We start from the raw sequence: 22,536 nt of genomic DNA on the forward strand, positions 1-22,536 counted from the left end.
TAAGAGAGATTGAAAGAGGCTTGGACAGAAGAATTCGGGAAGATCATCATCAACTCCATTGTTCTACCTAAGATTTCCTACGTTTTTCTTATCTCTTGTTGTTATTTTTTTTATTTATTAATATGATTATGTTTTTATTCTTCTCCATGAGTAACTAATTCTTTTGTGATTGAGGGTGATTTCAAAGCCCTAGACATGTCTTGAAATTAATAAAATCTACATTTATTTATCTTTTGATCCCTCTTGGTTATGTGATTATTTCTCTGTGAATAGGGTTTAGATAGATTGTCTTAATAGTTTAAGTGCACAATTAAACAGTTAGGATTAATCTATTAATGCCAATTTATGTTGTTTCGTACGGAATCATTTTATTAACCTAAATAACTAGGGGTCAAGTGTATATCTGCATACATTGGGGGTAATCACTCAAGATAACTAAACCGACCATATGAGTTTAGCCTTGATTTAGTAGGTCTCTCGCAACTTAATGCTTTTATTACTTTGAATCTAGAGATCTTATCCTAGTTTATTTAATAAATAGGGAATTGGGTTATGACTGTGTCTAGTCCAATGAATCAGTAACGAGAGATGTGACTTATCAATGTTTGATATTTTCTTAGTTGATGTGATCAAGAGGGTAGAAAGTTAAAGAGTGCTTTTATTATATGTAATCCATGTCTAGTGGTGGCGACTAAACTTTCAATCTCGTTTCTCTCATTGATTTCTCTTTCGTTATTAGTTGCTTGATTAAATTGTTTGCTTTGAGTTTGTTAGTTTTTGTTTAGTTTTTATAATTTGTAACAACCCCCCATTTGAAGTAGATAATTAATTAAGTTAGCAAATCATGTGCGGAAAATACCATTACTTGCTCTTTGCTACTACAAGACTTTGCATTAGAATTTAGTGAGGTAAAATTAGGTGTTACATTTGCAAACATTAAGCTCTAGGGCATCTACTCTAATAGTTTACCTATTCTTTGGTCAATTTTAGCAGATTAATAGAATGGAGATTAGGATTGCAGTTCTCATTTGTGTGGGGTTTGCTGTCATTAAGTGATCTGCGCAAGATTTTCTACAATTATCCCTTAATTATATATAAAAAATGTAAAATCACAAGAAGTAGTGTAATACTCCTACTGATATTTTGCGATTGTTGTTTCTCGATTCATTTTTCAAAGATGAAGTCCTAGGTTAGGGAGTGTAGTCATGATTCCTCTCCGAGGATGAAGTATTGGGTTCAAATCAAGAAAAACGTGTGACCCACAAAATATCAGATAAGTAAAAGACAAAAAATCTCACAATATCTTGACGATGGGTTGGGGTGTTACATCTAAAGGTTAGAATCATCACCCTTATTCTCGTTCTTAAATAGGGAAAAAAATCATTTTATCTTCAAATCAGACAATTCAACAATAGAACGAAAATTTCCGCATAGGAATAAGAATCCTCGTGGATAACTGATTAATTGATCCTATTGAAAAACTTAGTATATAATTTTTTTTTTTTTTTTTGTTAATATAATTTATAGTATTTGGTACCATTGTATTTGGATAGACAAGGCTCAAACAATATAAAAAACTTAGGTTAATAATAAAAAAAAAAAAATGGTGTGATTTAAGCCTCATCAATACATTCTAGTCCTAACAAATATTTTTAAAAATATATATATTCTTAAACTAATAAATTATCAAGAACGACGTTTATTCTTTTATGCCCTAATATATAAATAACTCTTTCTTTTCAATACCTTCATTCTTTTCTTTTTTTTAAAAAGAAAAAGCAACCCTCTCTAAAATAAATTCTTGAAGGTAATATATGTCCTGAAGACAGACTTGAAAAATACATACAAATAATAATATAAATTACATTTATACATTTCGTGACAAAAGCATATATATATATTAATTATTTACAATGCATTGAGACATGTAACATACTCATATTAGTACTTTTTCCAATTTAAAATTTGCCAATGTTTGAAATGAAGGGTGGAGGTTGAGCAAATAGGTAGGGACTTTAGGGTGAGCGGTTCCGGATACCCTGCATTTTTCAGGGGAACCGAAACCGGAACTACACAATGCAGGTTTTCAAAAAAAGGAACCGGAACCACACAGTGCAGGTTTTTCAATTCAAAGAACTGGAACCTAAAATGCAGGTTCCGGTTCCTTTCCTAGGTACCCTGTAAAAAATATTACCCCCTATTAGTTTAAAAAATGACAAAAATACCTAAAGTTTACAAATACACCCTAACAAATTTGATTATTCATTCATTTGTGTTCAATGTAACTCATAACCTGTAAATTAATATTATAAATTAATAATATTTATAATGTAATATATTATTGTTGTAATTAATTAAGTAATTATTAAATTATAATGTAATGTTATAAATAATTAAGTGATCATACTATAATGTAATGTTTAATCAATTAAATTCTAATAATTTAATTAAATCCTTATGTTTATGTTATAATATATGTCATAATTAATTAAATAATCATTTAATTATGTAATGTTATAATTAATTAAGTAATATACTATTTAATTATAATGTAATATTGTAATTAATTAAATTGTTAATCATTAATTAAGTATTGTAATATTGTTTATAAAAATGATATTATTAATTAAGTAATATACTATAAATTTATAATGTAATGTTATAATAATAAAATTTAATCATTTAATTAAGTATTGTGTAAATTAATAATAAATTACTAATGTTTATATTATAATGTCATAATTAATTAAGTAATATTTAATTATGTAATGTTATAATTATTATGTGATCATACTATAATGTAATGTTATAATGAATTAAGTAATCATACTATAAATCTATATAATTAATATTGTAATTATTAAATTCTAATCATTAATTAATATACTAATGTTTATAATGGAATGTTATAATAATTAAGTAATCATACTATAAATATATAGATAATGTATAATTAATTAAATTTTAATCATTTAATTAAGTAATGTAATAATATAATAAATTACTAATGTTTTAATGTAATGTTATAAATTCATAACTAATTATGTAATTATTTAACTATATAATGTTATAATTAATTAAGTGATCATAATATAATGTATATAATAATGTTATAATTTAATTGAGTAATTATTAACTATAATGTAATGCTTAATTAATTAAATTTCTGATTATTTAATTAAGTAATCATTTGTTTATAACGTAATGTTACAATTAATATTTATAATATAATGTCATAATCAATTAAATAATCATCTGATTATGTAATGTTATAACTAATTATGTATAATACTATAAGAATTAAGTAATCATACTATAAATCTTTAATAAATATTAATTAATTTGTTTATAAAGAATGTTATAATTAATTAAGTGATCATTTAATTATATATAAGTTACAATTAATTAACTAATTAAGTAATCGTACTATAAATTTAAATGTAATGTTATAATTAATTAAATTTCTAATCATTTAATTAAGTATTGTGCTAATGTTTATGTAGTAAATTAGTAATTACTAAGGTTTATAATATAATGTTATAACTTATAATCAATTAAGTAATTATTAATATGTAATGTTATAATAAATTATATGATCATACTATAATGTAATGTTATAGTGAATTAGTAATCAGACTATAGATATTTAATGTAATAAAAATTAATTAAATTTTTAATCATTTAATTAAGTAATGTAACAAGTAGTAAAATTATTAATATTTATAAGATAATGTATAAATTTATAACTAATTAAGTAATCATTAACATGTAATACTATAATTAATTAAGTGATCATAATATAATGTAATAATAATAATGTTATATTTAATTAAGTTATTATTCAACTATAATGTAATATTTAATTAATAAATTTCTAATCATTTAATTAAATAATCATTGTTTATAATAATGTTATAATTAATGTTTATAATATAATGTTAAATTAATGTTTATAATATAATGTCATAATCAATAAATAATCACCTAATTATATAATGTTATAATAATTATGTAATATACATAATGAAATTTTGAAATGTTACAATGAATTAAGTGATCATACTATAAATTATGAGGTGGGTACACGGCCCGATCGGTTATCTCAAGGATCGGTAGGAGGTAGGAGGCCTGGTCCCAAAACAGGACCAGGCGAGAGAAGGGCCCAGGCCTCACTGGGCCCCTTCAAGGCTGGGCCTGGGACCCGGGCACCCTAACAATTACCTAAAACCCCCTGTCATTTTAAATAAACATAAAATAAGAGGGCTAAAATAAAATTTGACAAAATTTATTAAAAAAAAAATCAAAATAACCGTTAACTGTTGCAGGCCTGGCCTGCAGCAGCCAACGGTAATATTAAACTTATAACCGTTGGCTGGCAACGGTCAGAGCCAACGGTTATAAGTTAATATAAATTAAAACTGTGTTTTTTTTTTCATTTCCCCTCCAAAACTACACTATAATAACCCTAAAATCTTTCATTTTTTCCACATCAATCAATCTCTCATTCTCTCATTCTCTCAATCTCCTACCCAAATCTCAACAATTTCTAATTTATTTTTTATTCAATTTATATTATATTTATCATTTATTCAATTATTTATTCAATTATTCATATATTCAATTTTTTTCTATTTTTCAATATCATCATAATTTCATATATTATTTAATTTTTTTCATTTTAATTATTTATTATTTTATCATAAATTATTAATGGCTTCCCCAAATCAATTTTACGTTCCATCCAATGAAGAAAAGGAAGGCTTCAATCCATTTTCACCATTTCCTCTAGAGGAAGCAGCTGCAATTCCACAACCACATTCGGTCGGGACGAGGTGTAGCCAAACACATGCGAGCTGCGAGTCAACAGGCACGGCATAGCAGCCAACCCCCCAACTGTCAAAAAGGGTCGTGTGCCGATGTATGACGATATTTCACCAAATCAAAACGGCCAAAGACAAATGGGGAGGGAACCATTATTGGCGCTGAGAAGGGGACTTCGACAATGCGACGACACGTGGAGAAGAAACACCCCCAATAATGCAGTTGCCTGATGCATCTTCAAGCGGAACGGTAGACAAATTCAAACTCAACTTAATTTTAATCCACAATCCTCAACTCTCTCAACGTGGCAATATAATGCACATATTGCACGAGAGGAAATAGCAAGATATATAGTTGCTACAGACTCTCCTATTTGTTTATCTAAAAATCCTTTTTTTATTCATATGGTTAAAACGTATTTTGTCCAGCAAATACCGCTATTAGTAGAAGTACAAGTAGAAAAAGATATACTAAAACTTTATAACAAAATAAATAATAAACTTAAAAATGAATTTCAAAATTTTAGGAATATATCTATTGCACTTACATCAGACATATGAGCTTGTAGATCAAAAACCAATTTTTTAATTGTCACAGTACATTTCTTATCATAATTGGGTTTACAACAAAAATAATAGGTTTTAAACCATTATATGAAAAATGTAGTGCTGAAAATTTATTTTACCATTCTTGAAGTTTTGCAAGAATATTCATTAACTGATAGAGTTGTAGCGCTAAAGCTTGATAATGCAGCTGCTAACACGCGACAATCTCTTTATTGAAAAGAAATTGGATCCGCATGGTGAAGGCAATTTTTTTCACCAGAGATGTGCTTGCACATATCAATTTGATAGTTAAAGCAGGTTTAGATGCCATACATTCGAAGATGGAGAGGGTGCGTAGAGCCATCGGATTTATCGTCAGCGGTAGCAATAAAAGATGGTAGGAGTACGCAAATATTGTAGGCAAGAGGACCCACCGGGTCGACCTTTGAAGTTATGTACAGACATGGCCCGTTGGAACTCCACCTACCTGATGTTGGAAAAAGCTTTGCCAACCGCGAAACAAATTACAGATTTCGTCAACCGGAAGAACCATCAGAGGAAGTTGTCAGCTATGATGATTGGGTAGTTTGTGAACCTTTTTATTCATTTTTTCAATTTTTATGATGCTACTAATATATTAAGTGGTATTTATATCCAACTACTAATTAGTGTTAGATATTTTACTTCAAATTTCTAAAACTTTTACTGAGATATAGATATAATAACATTTTAAGTGAAATTGTTTCAAAGATGGAAGAAAAATATGAGGAGTATTGGTTAGATATTTCATTCTTATATGGATTAGGCCTTTTCTAGATCCTAGGTTTAAATTACACGTAGTAACTGTATAATTACTGAGATAGACATCATTTAGGACATGATTATACATCTTATTTGACTAACTTTAAACAAAAATTGGAGAGCCTTTTTCTTTATATGAGAACATGTAAAGTGGAATTGGAAGTCGAACGTTTAGGAGAGAGGATCTGGACCTATGTAGCCCTCCGTCAAAGATCGAGCAAGTGGACATATGTGGAAAGTGGCAGAAGTAGCAGCTCCAACTCATACATACATGGACCAAATGAGCTAAATCGTTACCTACAAGTGGAGATTCTATGACGATGAGAGAGAGCAACATGATATAGATATTCTTCAGTGGTGAAACCAACATGAAATGCGATTCCCCATTGTAGCCCAAATGGCATGTGACATTTATCGTAACGGTTTCTACAATTGCATCCGAGTCAACATTTTCAACGAGTGGTCGGATTGTTGAAGACGAAGATGTTCTTAACCGATGGATGATGAAGTGATAACGTATTTACGGGATTGGACTCATGTAGAAAGAAGACTACACAGACAGCACCTGAAGATCCGCACACTACTCGAAATCTTAATAATACTGATTTGAATGATGTAAATACTGTTGACGATGAAAATGAATAATTTAATTATAAAAAATATTTAATTGTTTAATTGTTTATTTATGAAGCGTGAATGGGTTAAACCTGAATTATGTTAAAAATTAAAATAAATATTAATTATTATTTTTTTATATTTTTTTAAATTAATTAAATTTTTAAATCACAATCTACGCTACAAAATACTAAAACCCCTTATAAAATTTCGTTTTACCCCCAAAATATAAAAAGATTGGGGGAAAAATTGTCCAGGCCCATAGGACTAGTCCTAAGGACCGGTCCGGGTCCTTATTTTGTCATGGCCTGGGCCCGGTCCCAGGCCCAGGCCCAAGCCTGCTTATGACTGGTCCCTGCCCACCTCTACTATAAATCTTAATATTATATTAATAATTTGTTATATAGAATGTTATAACTAAATATATAATCATTTAATTATAATGTAATGTTACAATTAATTATGTAATCGTACTATAAAATTATAATGTAATGTGTAATTAATAATTTCTAATCATTTAATTAAGTATTGTGCTAATGTTTGTGTAATAAATTAGTAATTACTAATATTTATAATATAATGTCATAATCAATAAGTAATCATTTAATTATGTAATGTTATAATTAATTATGTAATCATACTATAATATAATGTTATAGTGAATTAAGTAATCATATTATAAATCTTTAATATAATATTATAATTAATTAAATTTTTAATCATTTAATTAAGTTTATACTAATGTTTATAATGAAATGTTTTAATTGATTAAGTAATTATACTATAAATCTATAATGTAATGTTATAATTAGTTAAATTTTTAATTATTTAATTAAGTAATGTACTAAATGCTATAACTTATAAGTTAGTTAATTAAGTAATAATCAATTAATGTAATGCTATAATTAATTATACTATAAATCAATTAAGTAATGTTATAAAATTATAATTAATTAACTAATCATTTAACTATAATATAATGTTATAACTGATTAAGTATGATATTTAACTAGTAATAAAATTTATTAATGTTTATCAATTTATCATATATAATTAATTAATTGCTAATTTACTATAGATATACTTAAAACTTGATAATTGAAGTAAATAACTAAATATATTATTATTCAATCAAATACACTATTTTATTCAAAATAATTCTTTTAATAACATTAAAAATTTAAAACACTTTTAATTGGATCATAATTCCAATTATTCACTTAATTAATCAAAACATTAATATTAATATATTATAGTTTTTAATATGGTATAATTTATATGTAATAAGTATAATTGCATATTTATTTAATTAGGTTATTCTAAAAATTTAACTTTTTCTATTTTAAATTTTTTTATATGTAAAATAATAGAAACCCCCCATTATTCACATTTCACAACTATTGCATTGCAGTCTAGATTCCAAAACAGGTTCTAAAACAGGTGTCAAAACAGGTTCTAAACAGGTTCTAAAACAGGTTCCAAAACAGGTTCCAAACAGATTCTAAACTAGGTACCCGTTACAAGTTCCTAACAAGTTCTAAACCGGATATTTGCTACAGGTTCCAAACAGGGTACCCATTTTAGGTTCTTTTTCTAGGTTCCGATTCCGGTTCTCCACACACAAGAACCGGAACCGGAACTGGAACCGAAACCGCACAGTGTCGGTTCCAATAAAATGGAACCGAAACCTACCCGCACAGTGCCTGTTCCGAGTAGGTTTCGATTCTGATTCCGGTTCTATCCGTAGGTTCCGGTTCTACCTGCTACCCGTGCTCACCCCTAGTAGGGTACATTTGAGATCACTTTATTTGATATTTCTCTTGGACTTGGGAGCTTTGGGCCTAAGGCTTTATTTAATATTTACGGCTACATGAATATTTTGGGTAAAAATAGAAGTAGCATAGCATAGAAATTATGCATAAGATTCAAAATAAATATTATGTGTATAAATTATTTAATATATGGTAAATAGAACTTTGAAAATAGATATAGTTGAAGTAAACAAATAAAGATGAATAGTATATACAAATAGGAATCAATGGCTTATGGGTATCAAGCATATGGGCTATTTGATGACACAATGTATCCATTGGTTGGTGGGCTCATTGCATTAACTTTTTTGGGTCAAAATACAAAGTATTCCCCTACCATATAGATTAGGCATAAGATTTTTTTTTGGGTAAATGATAATTTTATAAAGAATAAAAAATTACAATCTAAGTGGGACAAACCCGAACCAACGCAACCCTAAACAAAAGTGGGACGACACCGGAACAAAAGCAAACCCAAAGTAGCTAGGATTTAAACTCTATACACTTCCCACCACACCCCATGAGCACCACAAAAATCAGCCAGGTGACTAAACAGCAGCTCTTCACAACCAAAAGAAGAGCAGCAGGAACAGATAAAGGACACCAAAATTAACTCCTGAAAACAGGAGTTACACCAGACCAGCATAAGATTAAAAATAGTATTATATATATATTTCATTTTTAAAATAAAATAATTTAAATATATAAATAAGATAATATAATATAATCATATCTGTAATAAAGGAATAATAGCACATCAAGCCATGTATACAAATTTATAAATCATTAATTTTTTTTTAAAATGTTTTTACTGCCATGTTGCAAGTTCAGAAATATTTTTAATTTAACAGCAGAATCTGCATCCTAAAATTATATTTCTCTGATTATAATAAATTATTGTCTTCAAATGTTTGTCCATTGAACATAGGAAATATTAATATGTTTATAAATAAAATTTTAAAAAAATAAATATTCTATGTCCTAAAACATGAACTCATATATAATAGGAGTGGTTGGTCTGATGTTGAAAGAACAAAACCAAATAATAATTAAAAAAAAAAAAACTTATGAATTAGTGTTAATTATTGATAATTATATGTGATATGTTTCACTTGCGGGGGAAAATGTGATTAGATCTGGCAACAGTTTTAATAAATAATTGTGATTAATATCAGGCATAATTGTACTTTTGTTTTATAGATTTAAGGGTAAAGCCAAATTAAGAATCTTGAAACATGATTACAGCTCAGAGGAAGAGACAATTGGGTTTGTCTCTTTAAATATGTCTCCTAATTGTGGAACCTTTGTTAGATAACTATAAAAGTATCCTATGACTAATTTTATTTATTTACAATTAACCCCCACTCTCCATTAAAATTATCAATTTGTTGTCTAACCAAATTCTTGCTTTGTAATCATAACTGTAGATTCTTTGTCCCAAACCCACTCTGGCTTTTATTTAAGAGATTTGTTATCTTACCTATCTAGTAATTAATAATAATTATCTTTAATTAAATTATTATATTTTAACACAAAATTCATTTAAAAAATCCAATCATGTATATGATCAATAACAAGCTTGGAATAGTTTTTCGGATAATTCTTACTTCCTCAAGGATTTTATTATCTTATTTGATTTCATAATTATAGATTCTATGACAAAAGAAGTGACATGAAAATAAAAGATTTACTTATAAATTACTTTTGTTTATGTTGTAAATATAAAAATATCAANTGGCTTTTATTTAAGAGATTTGTTATCTTACCTATCTAGTAATTAATAATAATTATCTTTAATTAAATTATTATATTTTAACACAAAATTCATTTAAAAAATCCAATCATGTATATGATCAATAACAAGCTTGGAATAGTTTTTCGGATAATTCTTACTTCCTCAAGGATTTTATTATCTTATTTGATTTCATAATTATAGATTCTATGACAAAAGAAGTGACATGAAAATAAAAGATTTACTTATAAATTACTTTTGTTTATGTTGTAAATATAAAAATATCAATTTTTTTTATTTATACATTTTCTTTGAGTTCAAATATCAAAGAAAAAATTATAATTATTAATAATTACATTTTTCTAATTTTAAATATCATAGTAATTATTTTTACTTATTATAATAAGAATATATAGGGTAAATGAAAGTAACCAATTTTTAAAAAAAGGCCCACAATGATTTTCCAGAATTTCACAATAAATAAATTTTTTAATTAGCAGTAAACATAAGAATGATAATTTGCTGACCTATCGATATTCCCTATATTGTTAAAAGATGATTTCAAGAACCTTTATTGGTGATGTAAATAAAATTTGTAAGTTGATGCTAAATTATGGTATCATAAATTATTCCTCTTAATATTCTAAACAAACATATCAATTAAATAATAAATATGTTGATTACTTTATAATCTTTACCTAATTATAACTATAATTAACAATTTGGCTTTTGCTAGATGCCTAACTACAATATCTTCCTGATTTTTGCTTTTAAGAAAAAGATAAAGCTAATGGTTGTCCAAGACCATTAATAGAAAATGCTTAATATATTGTTCTGAGAATGTCTTTAGTTTAAGCCATGAACATACATACTGAATAATTTTTTATTTACACTAGTAACTTGAGTTACATATGTGCTACAATATAAAAAAAAAAAAAAAAACAAATTTGATATTTTCTCTATGCTAAACCAAAAACAATAGCCCTGATAATCAAAACTAAATCAAGGTCATGTTAGCCTAATTTCCTATCAATAAATTCACAAACTCTGTTAGATAAATACTCAATAGTTAGTCAAGTGCCTGCTCATCATCATCATTCCATGAACAAAACTTGGTTTGCCAATTGAGATGTTCATCCAAATCTCCCAAAATCTCTCCACCTCGACCCTGTCAAGCCTTCAAATATTTAATGGCCAAGAAACTTGCGGTATAATCAAATCATGCCGATGCCCATTTCAGAATACAAGCATATATCCTCATCACCAAGCCCAGGTGAAACTGACCCCACCATAAAGATGAAGCAAAACAGAAATGGCAGACAAAAGTTCAATGATTCAGACCAGCCAACATGTCATTATAGCCAAGTTCCCCACCATTTGATTTCCCCAAATTAACTCACACCACCAGCTTTAAATTCTTCCACTTTCATGTTTTAAGAGCTAAAGGAAGAGATTTCACAAAACCCCACAGGCACCTCCATTATATGAAGATAATATCTAAATTGGCCTCTCCTAACACATGACTTGCATATCTTCTTCTAGGCCAACGGACAAAAATTTCTCTCCAGCAATAAATCACCAAATCAAAAAATTAAACTAATATACAGAGAAGCTAACCTCAACCACTAGCTGAAACCAAGCTGGATTACGTCACAGCCATGGAAACATCAACACCTGTCATGACCTACTATCGCAGTATGCCTATGATATCTGAGGACCAAACCTGAATTCTCAAACGTCAATCAAAGTGCACATGCTCATGAAGCTTTCAAACCCTAACTTCTTGTCACTGCTGACACTGCCAAATTCAATGTCAATTTTAGTGGGCACTCAATGCGTAAAGTGCTCAACAGTGGAGTGAATTCTGACTCTCTGAAGGCACTGCCATTCTGCAAGAAATTCAAACAGGTACTGGTAATCCATAATTGTGGAACGATCTAATTCTTCCATCCCACCCAGCAGTCACTATAACTAGACCCCACGCATGAGAACTGGATGTGCTCTGGCATGAACTTTTTAAGAATTTATATTGGGATTTATGCATTGGAGATGTTGAAGACAATGGGTTTAATGCAGGTAACTTTTCTTCAGGCCAAGTTGCAGATCCCTTTGGAAAAGACTCCAAGAAATATTCTTGGCTCAGATTGAAACGAGCAGGAGAAAACGATGAAAGAATTTCTGCAGAATCATCGCCAGAGACATTAAATTGCCATTCATTCTCCGGGTTCCTGCATTTCAAGCCACACCAAGGTATTGCAATGGATGCATTGGTAGTGAAACGCTCCCAAGACCTAATATTTTTTGCTTCAGTGGCAGGCTCTTCTTGATCAATAGAATTCCATATATATACATTGGAATCCTCACATGCAGAGACCATATGCTTTCCATCTGAGGTGAAACATGCAGATAGCTGGTTTCCTGCAACACCTAAGGAAAGAGAAGAGAAAATTTTAGAAACAAATACTTAATTGAATTAACAAGAATTAACCAACATTGAGATTAAATTTATTAACATGAATTCTGCGAAAACAGAAGTTCCTAAAAATGGTATAGCATCAGTTATCAATTACTGCCTTGCTTAAATGAGCCAAGTCTAGAGGGAAAACAGAGAAAAAGAAACAGCTACACACCCTTGTATTTGCCAATCACATTAAGCCCTTGAAGGATTCTGACTTGTGAATCAGCACAAGTAACCATTACTTTGCTCGAGTCTTGTGGCAAAAACTGCAGCAAAAGACACCCTATGAGTAAAATTTCTTAAAATATTAACAAACGGAATATACAGATATAAAATTGACAATAGCATCAAAATGAGCAGAGGAAGAGCAGAGATATATACTTGGAATCCAGTTATCCTTTTGCAGGGGGACTTCTTTTTACTATGCAAGCATATCTCAGCATCCAGTTGCAAGTGATTGTCTGAAAGAATAAAAACAAAAAGAGTTAATAACTACAAATGTCAAGTTGAACATCACTGCCCATGATAACTCTCCTAACAATCAAATATTAAGGCTACGGTGCTACTCAACATCTTTCTAATGCCAAGGTAATCATACATTAGCTTGTTGCTCCTAGGTGTCCTTGTATCTATCTATATATACATATATTCGCTTACATTCTAACAAGATATCATTTCCACTCAATTTCAGCTTCCAATGAGAATGTCCGCCAGTCTTTCCATATTCCAAAACCCATTCTAACACAAGGTTTATAAATTTCTGAAGAAACCCACAATGCTACACTAACATAATATTGACTCCTCAATGAACCTATAAACAATCTAGATCCATTGAACCCAACAATGAACCAAACTCTCTACTTGGATGTAAAAATCCTAAAGAAAACTGAAAACTATTAAGCACGTAGCTCTTGAAACCACATAATGTTAGTGAGCTATAAGTGCAAGACATCATTTCACATAGTTATAAAATCGTCTAACCATTTTAAATAAATAACCAACCCATAAAAAAGAAAAAGGAAAAACACCCTAGCTCCGAAAGTTGTATCTCTAAAGCAAGAGTTCATAGAGGAAGCAAAAAAATAAAAAATGAGGTATATAATGTTACTGTGTAATAATTTAACCCAGTAAAAGAGCATACCTGACATACTGTAAAAGCGACAATTGCCCATCATACATCCAACAATTCCTCCCTGAGTGATAAAGAATACTGTTTAGAGAAATCCACTAAATAACAGGAGCATGCACATCATTTCAAGTGGATGAAAGAGCAAGAAAATCACCAAACCTGGCCATCTGGACGATAACAAACAGCAGTAACTATATCTCTTACATCAGCCCAATCAACAACATGGCAATCAGAAATGGCCCAAATGCGAATTTTTCCATCTATTGAGCCACTCATGAAGTAATTATCGTCGATAGGATTGAACTGAACACAGGTTACTGCATCATATCATAACATAAATAAAATCCATGAGGTATAACTAAACAAAAGAGATACAGATGACGATAAACCGCTTCAAATTAGAATCTAGCTAAAACCATGTAAACAAGACATGACACAGATAGAACTCACCATAATTACTATGCGGAAAGACTCTGAGGCAATGGTCACTCCCAACTCGCCACAAGCGAACAGTGTTATCAGCTGAAGACGATAGCAAGTACTGCAACAAAAAAAAAAATGTTAATAAAAATTCTAATTCAGTTCCTGCCAGAGTTATTGGAAATGTTTCTCTCTTTGAGAGGTCAGAGAAGATGTTCTTCAAAAAATAACATACATTATTTTTCGACCACGAGAGATCCAATATGTCGCTGCTGTGCCCATGGAATTCATGTAATGGCTTCTCCAATATCCGGAAGACTTTTGGAGGAAATATTACACAAGCAGAATCTGATGTTCTTCTCAGGGTCCTCGATATACTCATTTTCTCTTTATCCAGGAAGAGAGGCTTCAGTTCAGAGAGATGATTCACTGTGAAGTATATACAAGAAGGATCAATTTCTGGAATGTCTTGTTCGTTCAATCTCTCATCCACCACCACCTGCCACAACCGCACAACCCTATCTTCCCCAGCACTTGCAAGATACTGCCCATCAGGACTGAATTTCATTGTCAATATTGAACCCTCATGGGCCTGGATTTCTTGCCCCTTATAAAGAGCTGAAAGTTCTTTCAATCTCTTCTTGCATTGTCGCACCTTCACTCTCTGAACCCTAGACCATAAAAGTGCATCATCTTCATTGGGTCTTAATTTCTCTGCCTCCCCTTGTTTATCCATAGCACAAGATAGGGAAAGCAATCTATTTAACCACCCTTTTTTAACCATCTTCACTATCCCCACAGAATTGTCTGCCTTCTCTACACCCTCATCCAAGTGTTGCTGAAATGAGCACAGTGACCCACAATTGTTCTCTGAGTCCATTTCTTGACCATCACTTGTCTTCCCATCCTGCCCCATTTCATCCAAATCAGTCACCATCCCCCCACCCAAATTCCCATCTCTACATACAAAATTCTCCTCTAGCAAATCCACATTATCATTAGACCAGCATGACATTGAAGACCGGCTTGACCGAAACTCCTCTTCAAACCCATATGCTCTCAACACAGCCCCACTACTCCCATTAATTCTACCAACCTTAGTTGCATCTACAAAACTATCACTTGATGCTTGATCTAAGCTTTCCGTCATCCAGTCCAAGAATTTACTCCGCCGTTCCTGAACACTCTTTGGGCTCCTAACCCAAACATCATATTGAAAACTACTCCCAACCAAATTATCACCACCATAGCAAGAATCAATCTCATTGCTCTCAGGACTTGCATTAGAAATTGATGCAATATCCTCAGAGGCGTCAAAAAATCGGCATTCTTCGACTTCACTCAAGTTACCCATAACTGTTTTTTGAGTTCAACCCATGAAACTCACCTCAAAGAGACAACTTTTTAAATGTTCCAAATGCTAAGTTCCCTCCACACAAGCAACCCCAAATAACTATATATAAAAAAAGCCAAAAAGAAACACAAAACACAAAATCCAAGATCAGACTAAGCAGCAACACTTATAATATTAACCCAAAAACAACAATGAGGGTCACAATAATATTTAACAATATAACAAAAACCAAGAGATCCAACATGGATCCCAATCCAAACCCATTGAACCTGGTCTTCCCATGGAATAAAAACTCTTAAACAAAACACCAACTCAAAAACTAAATTAAAAATACAAAACGAACCCAAAATTTTTGCAACAAAAAAAGGATTCAAAAGAGTCTAAAGCACACAGAAAGGGAAACCCATTAAAGGTAATCGAAGATCATATGATTGCATTTGAAGAAATGAATCAGAAGAAAATAATATCAATACAACATGTTGTTGTTATTGTTGTTGATGTTGTAAATATATAAAAGCAAAAATGAGAATAATTCTGGGGAAATTAAAAAAATTGCTTACATGGGTTTGTTTCTGTGAGGTTTCTTTGTAACTGAAGGGGCATTAGATCGAAGCATCCATTAAAAATTTTGGAGCTTTTTGGACTCTCTCTTTCTCTCTTCTCTCTCTTTCGCTATGTTCCGGAAGCAAAGCAAACACTACATAAAAATAAAAATAGTACGTGAAATAAATAAATTAAATAATTAAAATAGAGAGAAGGGTAAAACCGGAAAAGAGAATATATATTGGCCTTGATGTTCGTGAACGGGTGGCCCGAGAAACGAGATATGGAGAGTTGGATGTGTTTGTGTTCTCTCTCTCTCTCTCTGCCAATACTTTCTTCTTTTGTTTGTACGGGATAATGTTTTACCTTCCACTGGGATAATGTTTTACCTTCCACTACTTTCCTAGTTTCCTTACATTTATGCCATTTTTTTAATTATCCGCAACTAATTTTATTCCCCTTTACCTGAATAAAAAATCTTGGATAACACAAATATATTATTGTTACAATACAGCACATTAAAATTCAAATTTTCCCACATAATTTAATATAGTAGGAAAAATATATACAAATGTTGTAATAGCCTTATCGATTTCTTATAATATAGCATAAAATTCTATTTTATATATATATTTGATCATCATAATATACAACATTATTTTTACCTAAAAGTTTAAGTTAATAAAAAGGAATTCATCATTAATATTTAAGTCTAATAGGTCTCTTAAATGTGACATTTGAATTTATATCCTATGATTCTGATATCATATTAAGTTATCATTTTACCTATAAACTTAAGTTTTTATTAAGATATTAAATGGCGGACAAGAAAATGATAATATGTAATTATTTATACAGTAAGTTTAAGTTTTGAGGTCAAGTGACAACTTAACATAAACTGGTAATATTATTTAAAAAAAAAAAAAAGAATGTATATATTGTTGCATATTTCTAAATATCAATTTAAGTTATTAAATATTGTTATATTTTACTAAAATTATAAGCTGATTAGAAGTTAGAACACTGAAATATCACTCTAAATGTCAATATATAGACATAATTTGTTCTAAGAGATGTGATATTCAATATTATAATTTTAATATTATAGTTGTTGTAATGTTTTAAACTAAAATCAAACTGTCATAGTAATTGCACCAACAAGATATTGTAGGAAGATTCATTTAAATAAACATAATAAGTTGCTAATATGAAATGTAATTCATAAACTTATAATATATGTTACTTTTAATACGTTATAATTCCAACAATTAAAAATAAATGGATACACAAAATACAGAAGAAAATATTTGATTTTGATGGAGCAAATTTTATATTGGTTTTATCTTAGAGAATTCCAAAACGATTTTTTATTTTTTATCACAAAGGAAATGAATTTAATTATATAGTTTATTGTCAACCTAACTCATACATTCTTCAACTTAAACAATTTAATTTTTCAAAACATTGTGTAAGATTGCAATTAAATTAATTATATGATTCTTTAACATTTAACATTGCAATCCATTTATATTATTATTTTAATATTTTATGTCCTAGATTTACATTATTAATTGTCACAATATATAATATATTTTGTATTAACAGTAGGATTTATATTCCAATATCATAGAAAAATTGGATGGTGACATGTATACCATGGTCTATTTATATAAATATAATGCATATAAATTAAACTATATAACGTTCAAGTTTCATAGTAAAATTTTGACCAAAACTTTATTTGTTTATTTATTTAATTTTGCTATATATATTGAGGTTAGGTTGCTATCCACTGGCTAAAAGGAGTCAATGCATGAATTTTGACTTGGAATTTTTGATTGGGCATCTTGTTGTAAACTTTAAGATATGTCATATACGTATCTTATTGGGCATTTATTATTTATATTCTTATCTAATTGGAGATGTTTGTGACATGGTCAAAAAGGTTTATGAATAATCAAAAGCATTTGAAATTAAACATTCTCATCTTTAATTTCTTTAAGTTAATAATTCATAAGATGAACTAAAAAAAATACATATTTTGAAATAATTAAGTAAAATTGAAAGAATTTGGCGGTCATAATCAACACAACGAGGGATGGTGAAAGCCAATCAGTGAAAACATTGATGATTTTGGATAATTATATCAAAGAAAATATATACTGGGTGGTGGAGCCACCCATAACTACTCATAAATTGATCATCAATAAATAAGTAAATGCACAAAAAAAAAAAAAAAAAAATTATAGCAATTAATATGAGAGGAGATTGTGAGTTGTGGCTACCAGCCATACAAAATTTAAAATAATAATAATGATAATGATAATGATAATGATGATGATCATCATCATGTCATGTCCTTAATAATTGGAAAAATTATTCATTGCTTTGAGTGAATTATCAAATTTTATATAAACAAATAATTTTGTGAAAATGGTTTTCATAACATTCTTTACCAATTTAATTGGACCAAAAAAAAAAGTTTTTTTTTTTAAATATATAGAACACTTTCTTTGTTATTTCCAAAATTGTATATTTAAGATATTATTTTCAGAAAATATTAAAAATACAAAATAAAATTTTCATTTTATTTTTTTGAACACAAATTATATTAAAACCAACATTTAAGAATCTCATGATATTTTATGAATTTGGCATCTTATATTACAACTCATATAGAAAAGACTTTTTAAATAAATATAATTGTATTAAACACAGTTTATTTCTAATTTTATTTTATTTTTCATTCCAAAAATATTCTCTTGAGAAAATGTAACATGACCCACTATTTTAAATAAAAAGAAATAAAAATCTCATTTTATTTTTTGAAAAAATCTCATGATATTTTATTAATTTGGAAACTTATATTACATCTCATACTACTATACATTTGACATTAAGCGCTATAAAAATTATGTATTATTATTATTATGGCCCTACAAAAAATAAACGGAAAGTGATGACGGTGATAACACAGCAAACAAGTCATTGACTCATTGGTCTTCTAAGACTCTTAAATTGTTTCTTTTCTCTTTTAATTTTGTGGTAAGGAGAATAACAATTAATAATTAATCAAAACGTCACATAAATTGTCAATTTGTCACTCCTTTTCTAACTCAATTTTAATGGGAATTTTTAGACAAAATTAGCCCTACATTTTCCCAAAATCTCAAAATGACCCACTAACAATTCAAAGGGTATTTTTCAATCTTTTCAAAGAGGTTTTCCTTTTCCATCTTCAATTGGAGGCCCATTTTAAAATTATATAAAGACATGTTACTAATAATTGATTGAATTTATTATAAGATATAAAATCCAAAGAAGTTGATTTGTGCAAGTAAAATATTGCTATCAAATTGATAATTGTTTGTTGTTAGATAGCATATTAGTGACAATGATGGAGTCTCCATTGAAATTATAGTGATTGTTTCCAGATTAGCATCAATATTATTAAGTAAATATTGTTATATTATAGGACTCAAAACCCGACTCGTAGGGTAGTGTACTTTGTATTATTTAGGATTTTGATACCAAACTGGTAATTGACATCAAAACACCTTGACTAATCCCTATGCCACAAGCAGAAACTATTATTTATTCTCATAAAATTATAAAAAAATACTCTTGAAAATACCTAAAAATTTCAAAAAAAAAAAAAAAAATCAAATAAATGGTATAATAATTTGTATACATTGATGAAACACTTGAGACTTGACAGTCTCTTAGAAGATGCATGAACTTAACCCTTATCACATCAAAAGGAAGAACTTATAGTAAAAGCATATGGCTCTTTATATTTTAACATTTAAATTTAGGGTCGACCAATAAAGTCGTATTGGAATAACCGTGTCAATTGCAGTAGCTTAATGCAATGATGTCTCCATTAGAGCCACACACACAAACGCAAAAAGGTCAAAAGGAAAAAGTTGAGATTGTTTCCAAATGATCTAACAATTTACTTGAGTTGGTTTGATGGTAATCCTTTCTTTTATACTTTTTTAACTATTGCAAATGAGGCAAATCACCAAACGCAATGGTAATAGTTTAAAAAGCAAGTTGAGGTTGGGACATTAATTGTCTTGGTGTAAAAAGATGTTTTGTTTAAAGCTCAACATTCATTGTAGTAAAATGGAATCTACCACGATAAAGTCAGAAAAGACATTATTATTTTCCCCACTTAAGTGTACATTTAATCACCCTATTTATGAGACAAAACGACACTAATCCTAAAATTTTGCACCTAATTCTCGTCTACATTTTTCTTTTTTCCTTTTCAAAGTTTTGTGCGTGTGATAGTGATTACCTTACCTTAGTGGGATTAAAGTTACTTTTACATGAATATTATAAAGAGTGGATTGTTTTATATTTGTAAAAAGTAATCGAATTGATTGAAATGAGAATGAACCACTTATTTAGCTCTTTTGATTGCTTTGTCATGAACATGGTAATTGATTGTAACTAAAGAAAATAAATATTAATGTTGTAGATATGCTCTTTAATTAGTAAACTCTCCATAGACTAGGATAATTTAATCTCATGGAATAAAATTATTTCTAAAAGAGTTTCAAATCAAATTATTTTCCAAACCATGTATATATATATATGTATGCTGAGTGTCAGGTTTAAGTTATAAGTAAAGGAAAGTCCATATATTTTATATAGTAGAACAATTAATGTTCTTAATAGTAATTAAACATTGATTATAACTGACAAATGGTCCAATTTGATGATGGGATTACTTGACTTTTAAGTCCTTTAATTAATCAATTAAAGGCATGACCAAAATTGGTTTGCTATTTAGAACATACACTGTTGAATAAATGTGGAAGTGGATGTCAATTTGAATGATGTCATGATCGGGTCTAAAAGCTTTGGTTAGTTTTAATAGTTGAATTGCATCATTGAATGCGTTGCCGACATCGAATTAGAATCGAAATTAAAAGGGCGGTTAGGTAATTAAATATAATACGTACGTGTAGTTATTGAAGATAGCTAGAAATTATTTGTAAACGTGCACACAGAGTCACAGAATATATGTAATGTAGTTTTATAAATTAATATTTAATTTTCGTGAACATGAGAGGGTATGTGCTGTGCTACTTGTTATTAACGGCTTTGGTTTATTCGACAAGCTCAGCAATAGTTGGTGACCTAAGTCCACCTGGCAATTTATATTAAGTTAAACAAACCCTACATTTATATTAATTCAAAACTTGTGCATGTGGGTTTTTGTTTTCGGTTCAAGAACCTCCTTGATATTATACACAATTCAAGTATTCGATAATTCTTACATATATATGTATTAACATCGATTATTTATTAACTATAACTGGTAAGTGGTGTATATATTTGAAGAATATTAAATACAAACGTTTACTTATATTTTAGTTGATTCAAAGGGTAATGCTTTATACTGCACATACATATCCTAATTTTGTATCCCAACTCGTGTGATAATTTATTTAGTAAATTATTTAATTTGTATCAATAATTCTGCAATTAAGAAGGAAAAAAATTAGGATACAATAGGATACCCTTGTTCTTTTTTTCCCACTCTTTTTTCTTTTTAATGTATTTGGAGTTATTAAATACAAAAATTACATGGCATGCATGAATTAACTTGTAGTACCATAAACTTTCTCGTCAAGAAGATGATGCTCAGTGAGTTGGGATGTCAAACTTTGTGTACATAGCATAGCATGATTAGATTCGTAATTAATATACAGTAATTCTTTTGAGTTGAAATATATATTAATACATGCCAATAAATAAGTAAAATGACCTATCTACCCTTATAAATCCAATGATCTCCATTCAACATCTTATATGAAACTCCTAAATCATATATACGTATTGGCATACGTAGTATAGCCACTAAATCCTTATCCATAAACTTTTTACCTAATATAGATGTATAACAAATCCAAATTGGTTACTTTAATACGTAAGATAATGAATATTAAAATTGATGAAGGGGGGTTTGCCTGTTAGTTAAGCAACATATCATTCTCTGGAATAACACACACGACCACCCAAGATTCTAGCCCTAATAATGTCTACTCAGTTCATGTTTTTTCATGGCGGTTTGTTCTTCCTTCTTCTCAAATCTCAAATACCCTCCAGATTCTCCTAATAGTTGACTTTTTTCTCTTGTTTCTGTTAATACTTTTACGTTCTTTCATATTATAATTCTTTTCCTTTTAGGTCCCCACACTTTGTCAACTAATTTTTTTATTAACTTCATCGTAATTTGAACATCTCCTTCACCCGTGAGCTTGTAAATACGAGTTAATTGATTGGGGTTTAG

General features: G+C 29.2%; 1 protein-coding gene across 1 annotated transcript; it reads right to left on the reverse strand.

Moving 5' to 3' along the window:
* Nucleotides 1-11,188: 11,188 nt before the first annotated feature.
* LOC116110750 (WD repeat-containing protein 44-like) lies at nucleotides 11,189-16,372 on the reverse strand. Its single transcript, XM_031396968.1, has 8 exons — nucleotides 16,247-16,372; nucleotides 14,568-15,785; nucleotides 14,363-14,453; nucleotides 14,072-14,229; nucleotides 13,925-13,976; nucleotides 13,165-13,244; nucleotides 12,956-13,049; nucleotides 11,189-12,752 (listed from the first exon to the last, which is right to left on the reverse strand). The coding sequence occupies exons 2-8, from the start codon at nucleotides 15,684-15,686 to the stop codon at nucleotides 12,226-12,228; spliced, it is 2,121 nt and encodes a 706-aa protein (XP_031252828.1). The 5' UTR covers nucleotides 15,687-15,785; nucleotides 16,247-16,372; the 3' UTR covers nucleotides 11,189-12,225.
* Nucleotides 16,373-22,536: the final 6,164 nt, after the last annotated feature.

This window comes from Pistacia vera, unplaced genomic scaffold (genome assembly GCF_008641045.1).
Source record: "Pistacia vera cultivar Batoury unplaced genomic scaffold, PisVer_v2 Contig612, whole genome shotgun sequence".
Classification (NCBI taxonomy): Eukaryota; Viridiplantae; Streptophyta; class Magnoliopsida; order Sapindales; family Anacardiaceae; genus Pistacia; species Pistacia vera.

Coding starts and splice junctions, on each gene's coding strand:
- LOC116110750 (XM_031396968.1), bottom strand. CDS start 15,686: ATGGGTAACTTGAGTGAAGTCGAAGAATGCCGATTTTTTGACGCCTCT. Junction 14,454..14,567: donor TCTCGTGGTCGAAAAATAAT/GTATGTTATTTT, acceptor TTTTTGTTGCAG/TACTTGCTATCGTCTTCAGC. Junction 13,977..14,071: donor GTTATCGTCCAGATGGCCAG/GTTTGGTGATTT, acceptor TTTATCACTCAG/GGAGGAATTGTTGGATGTAT.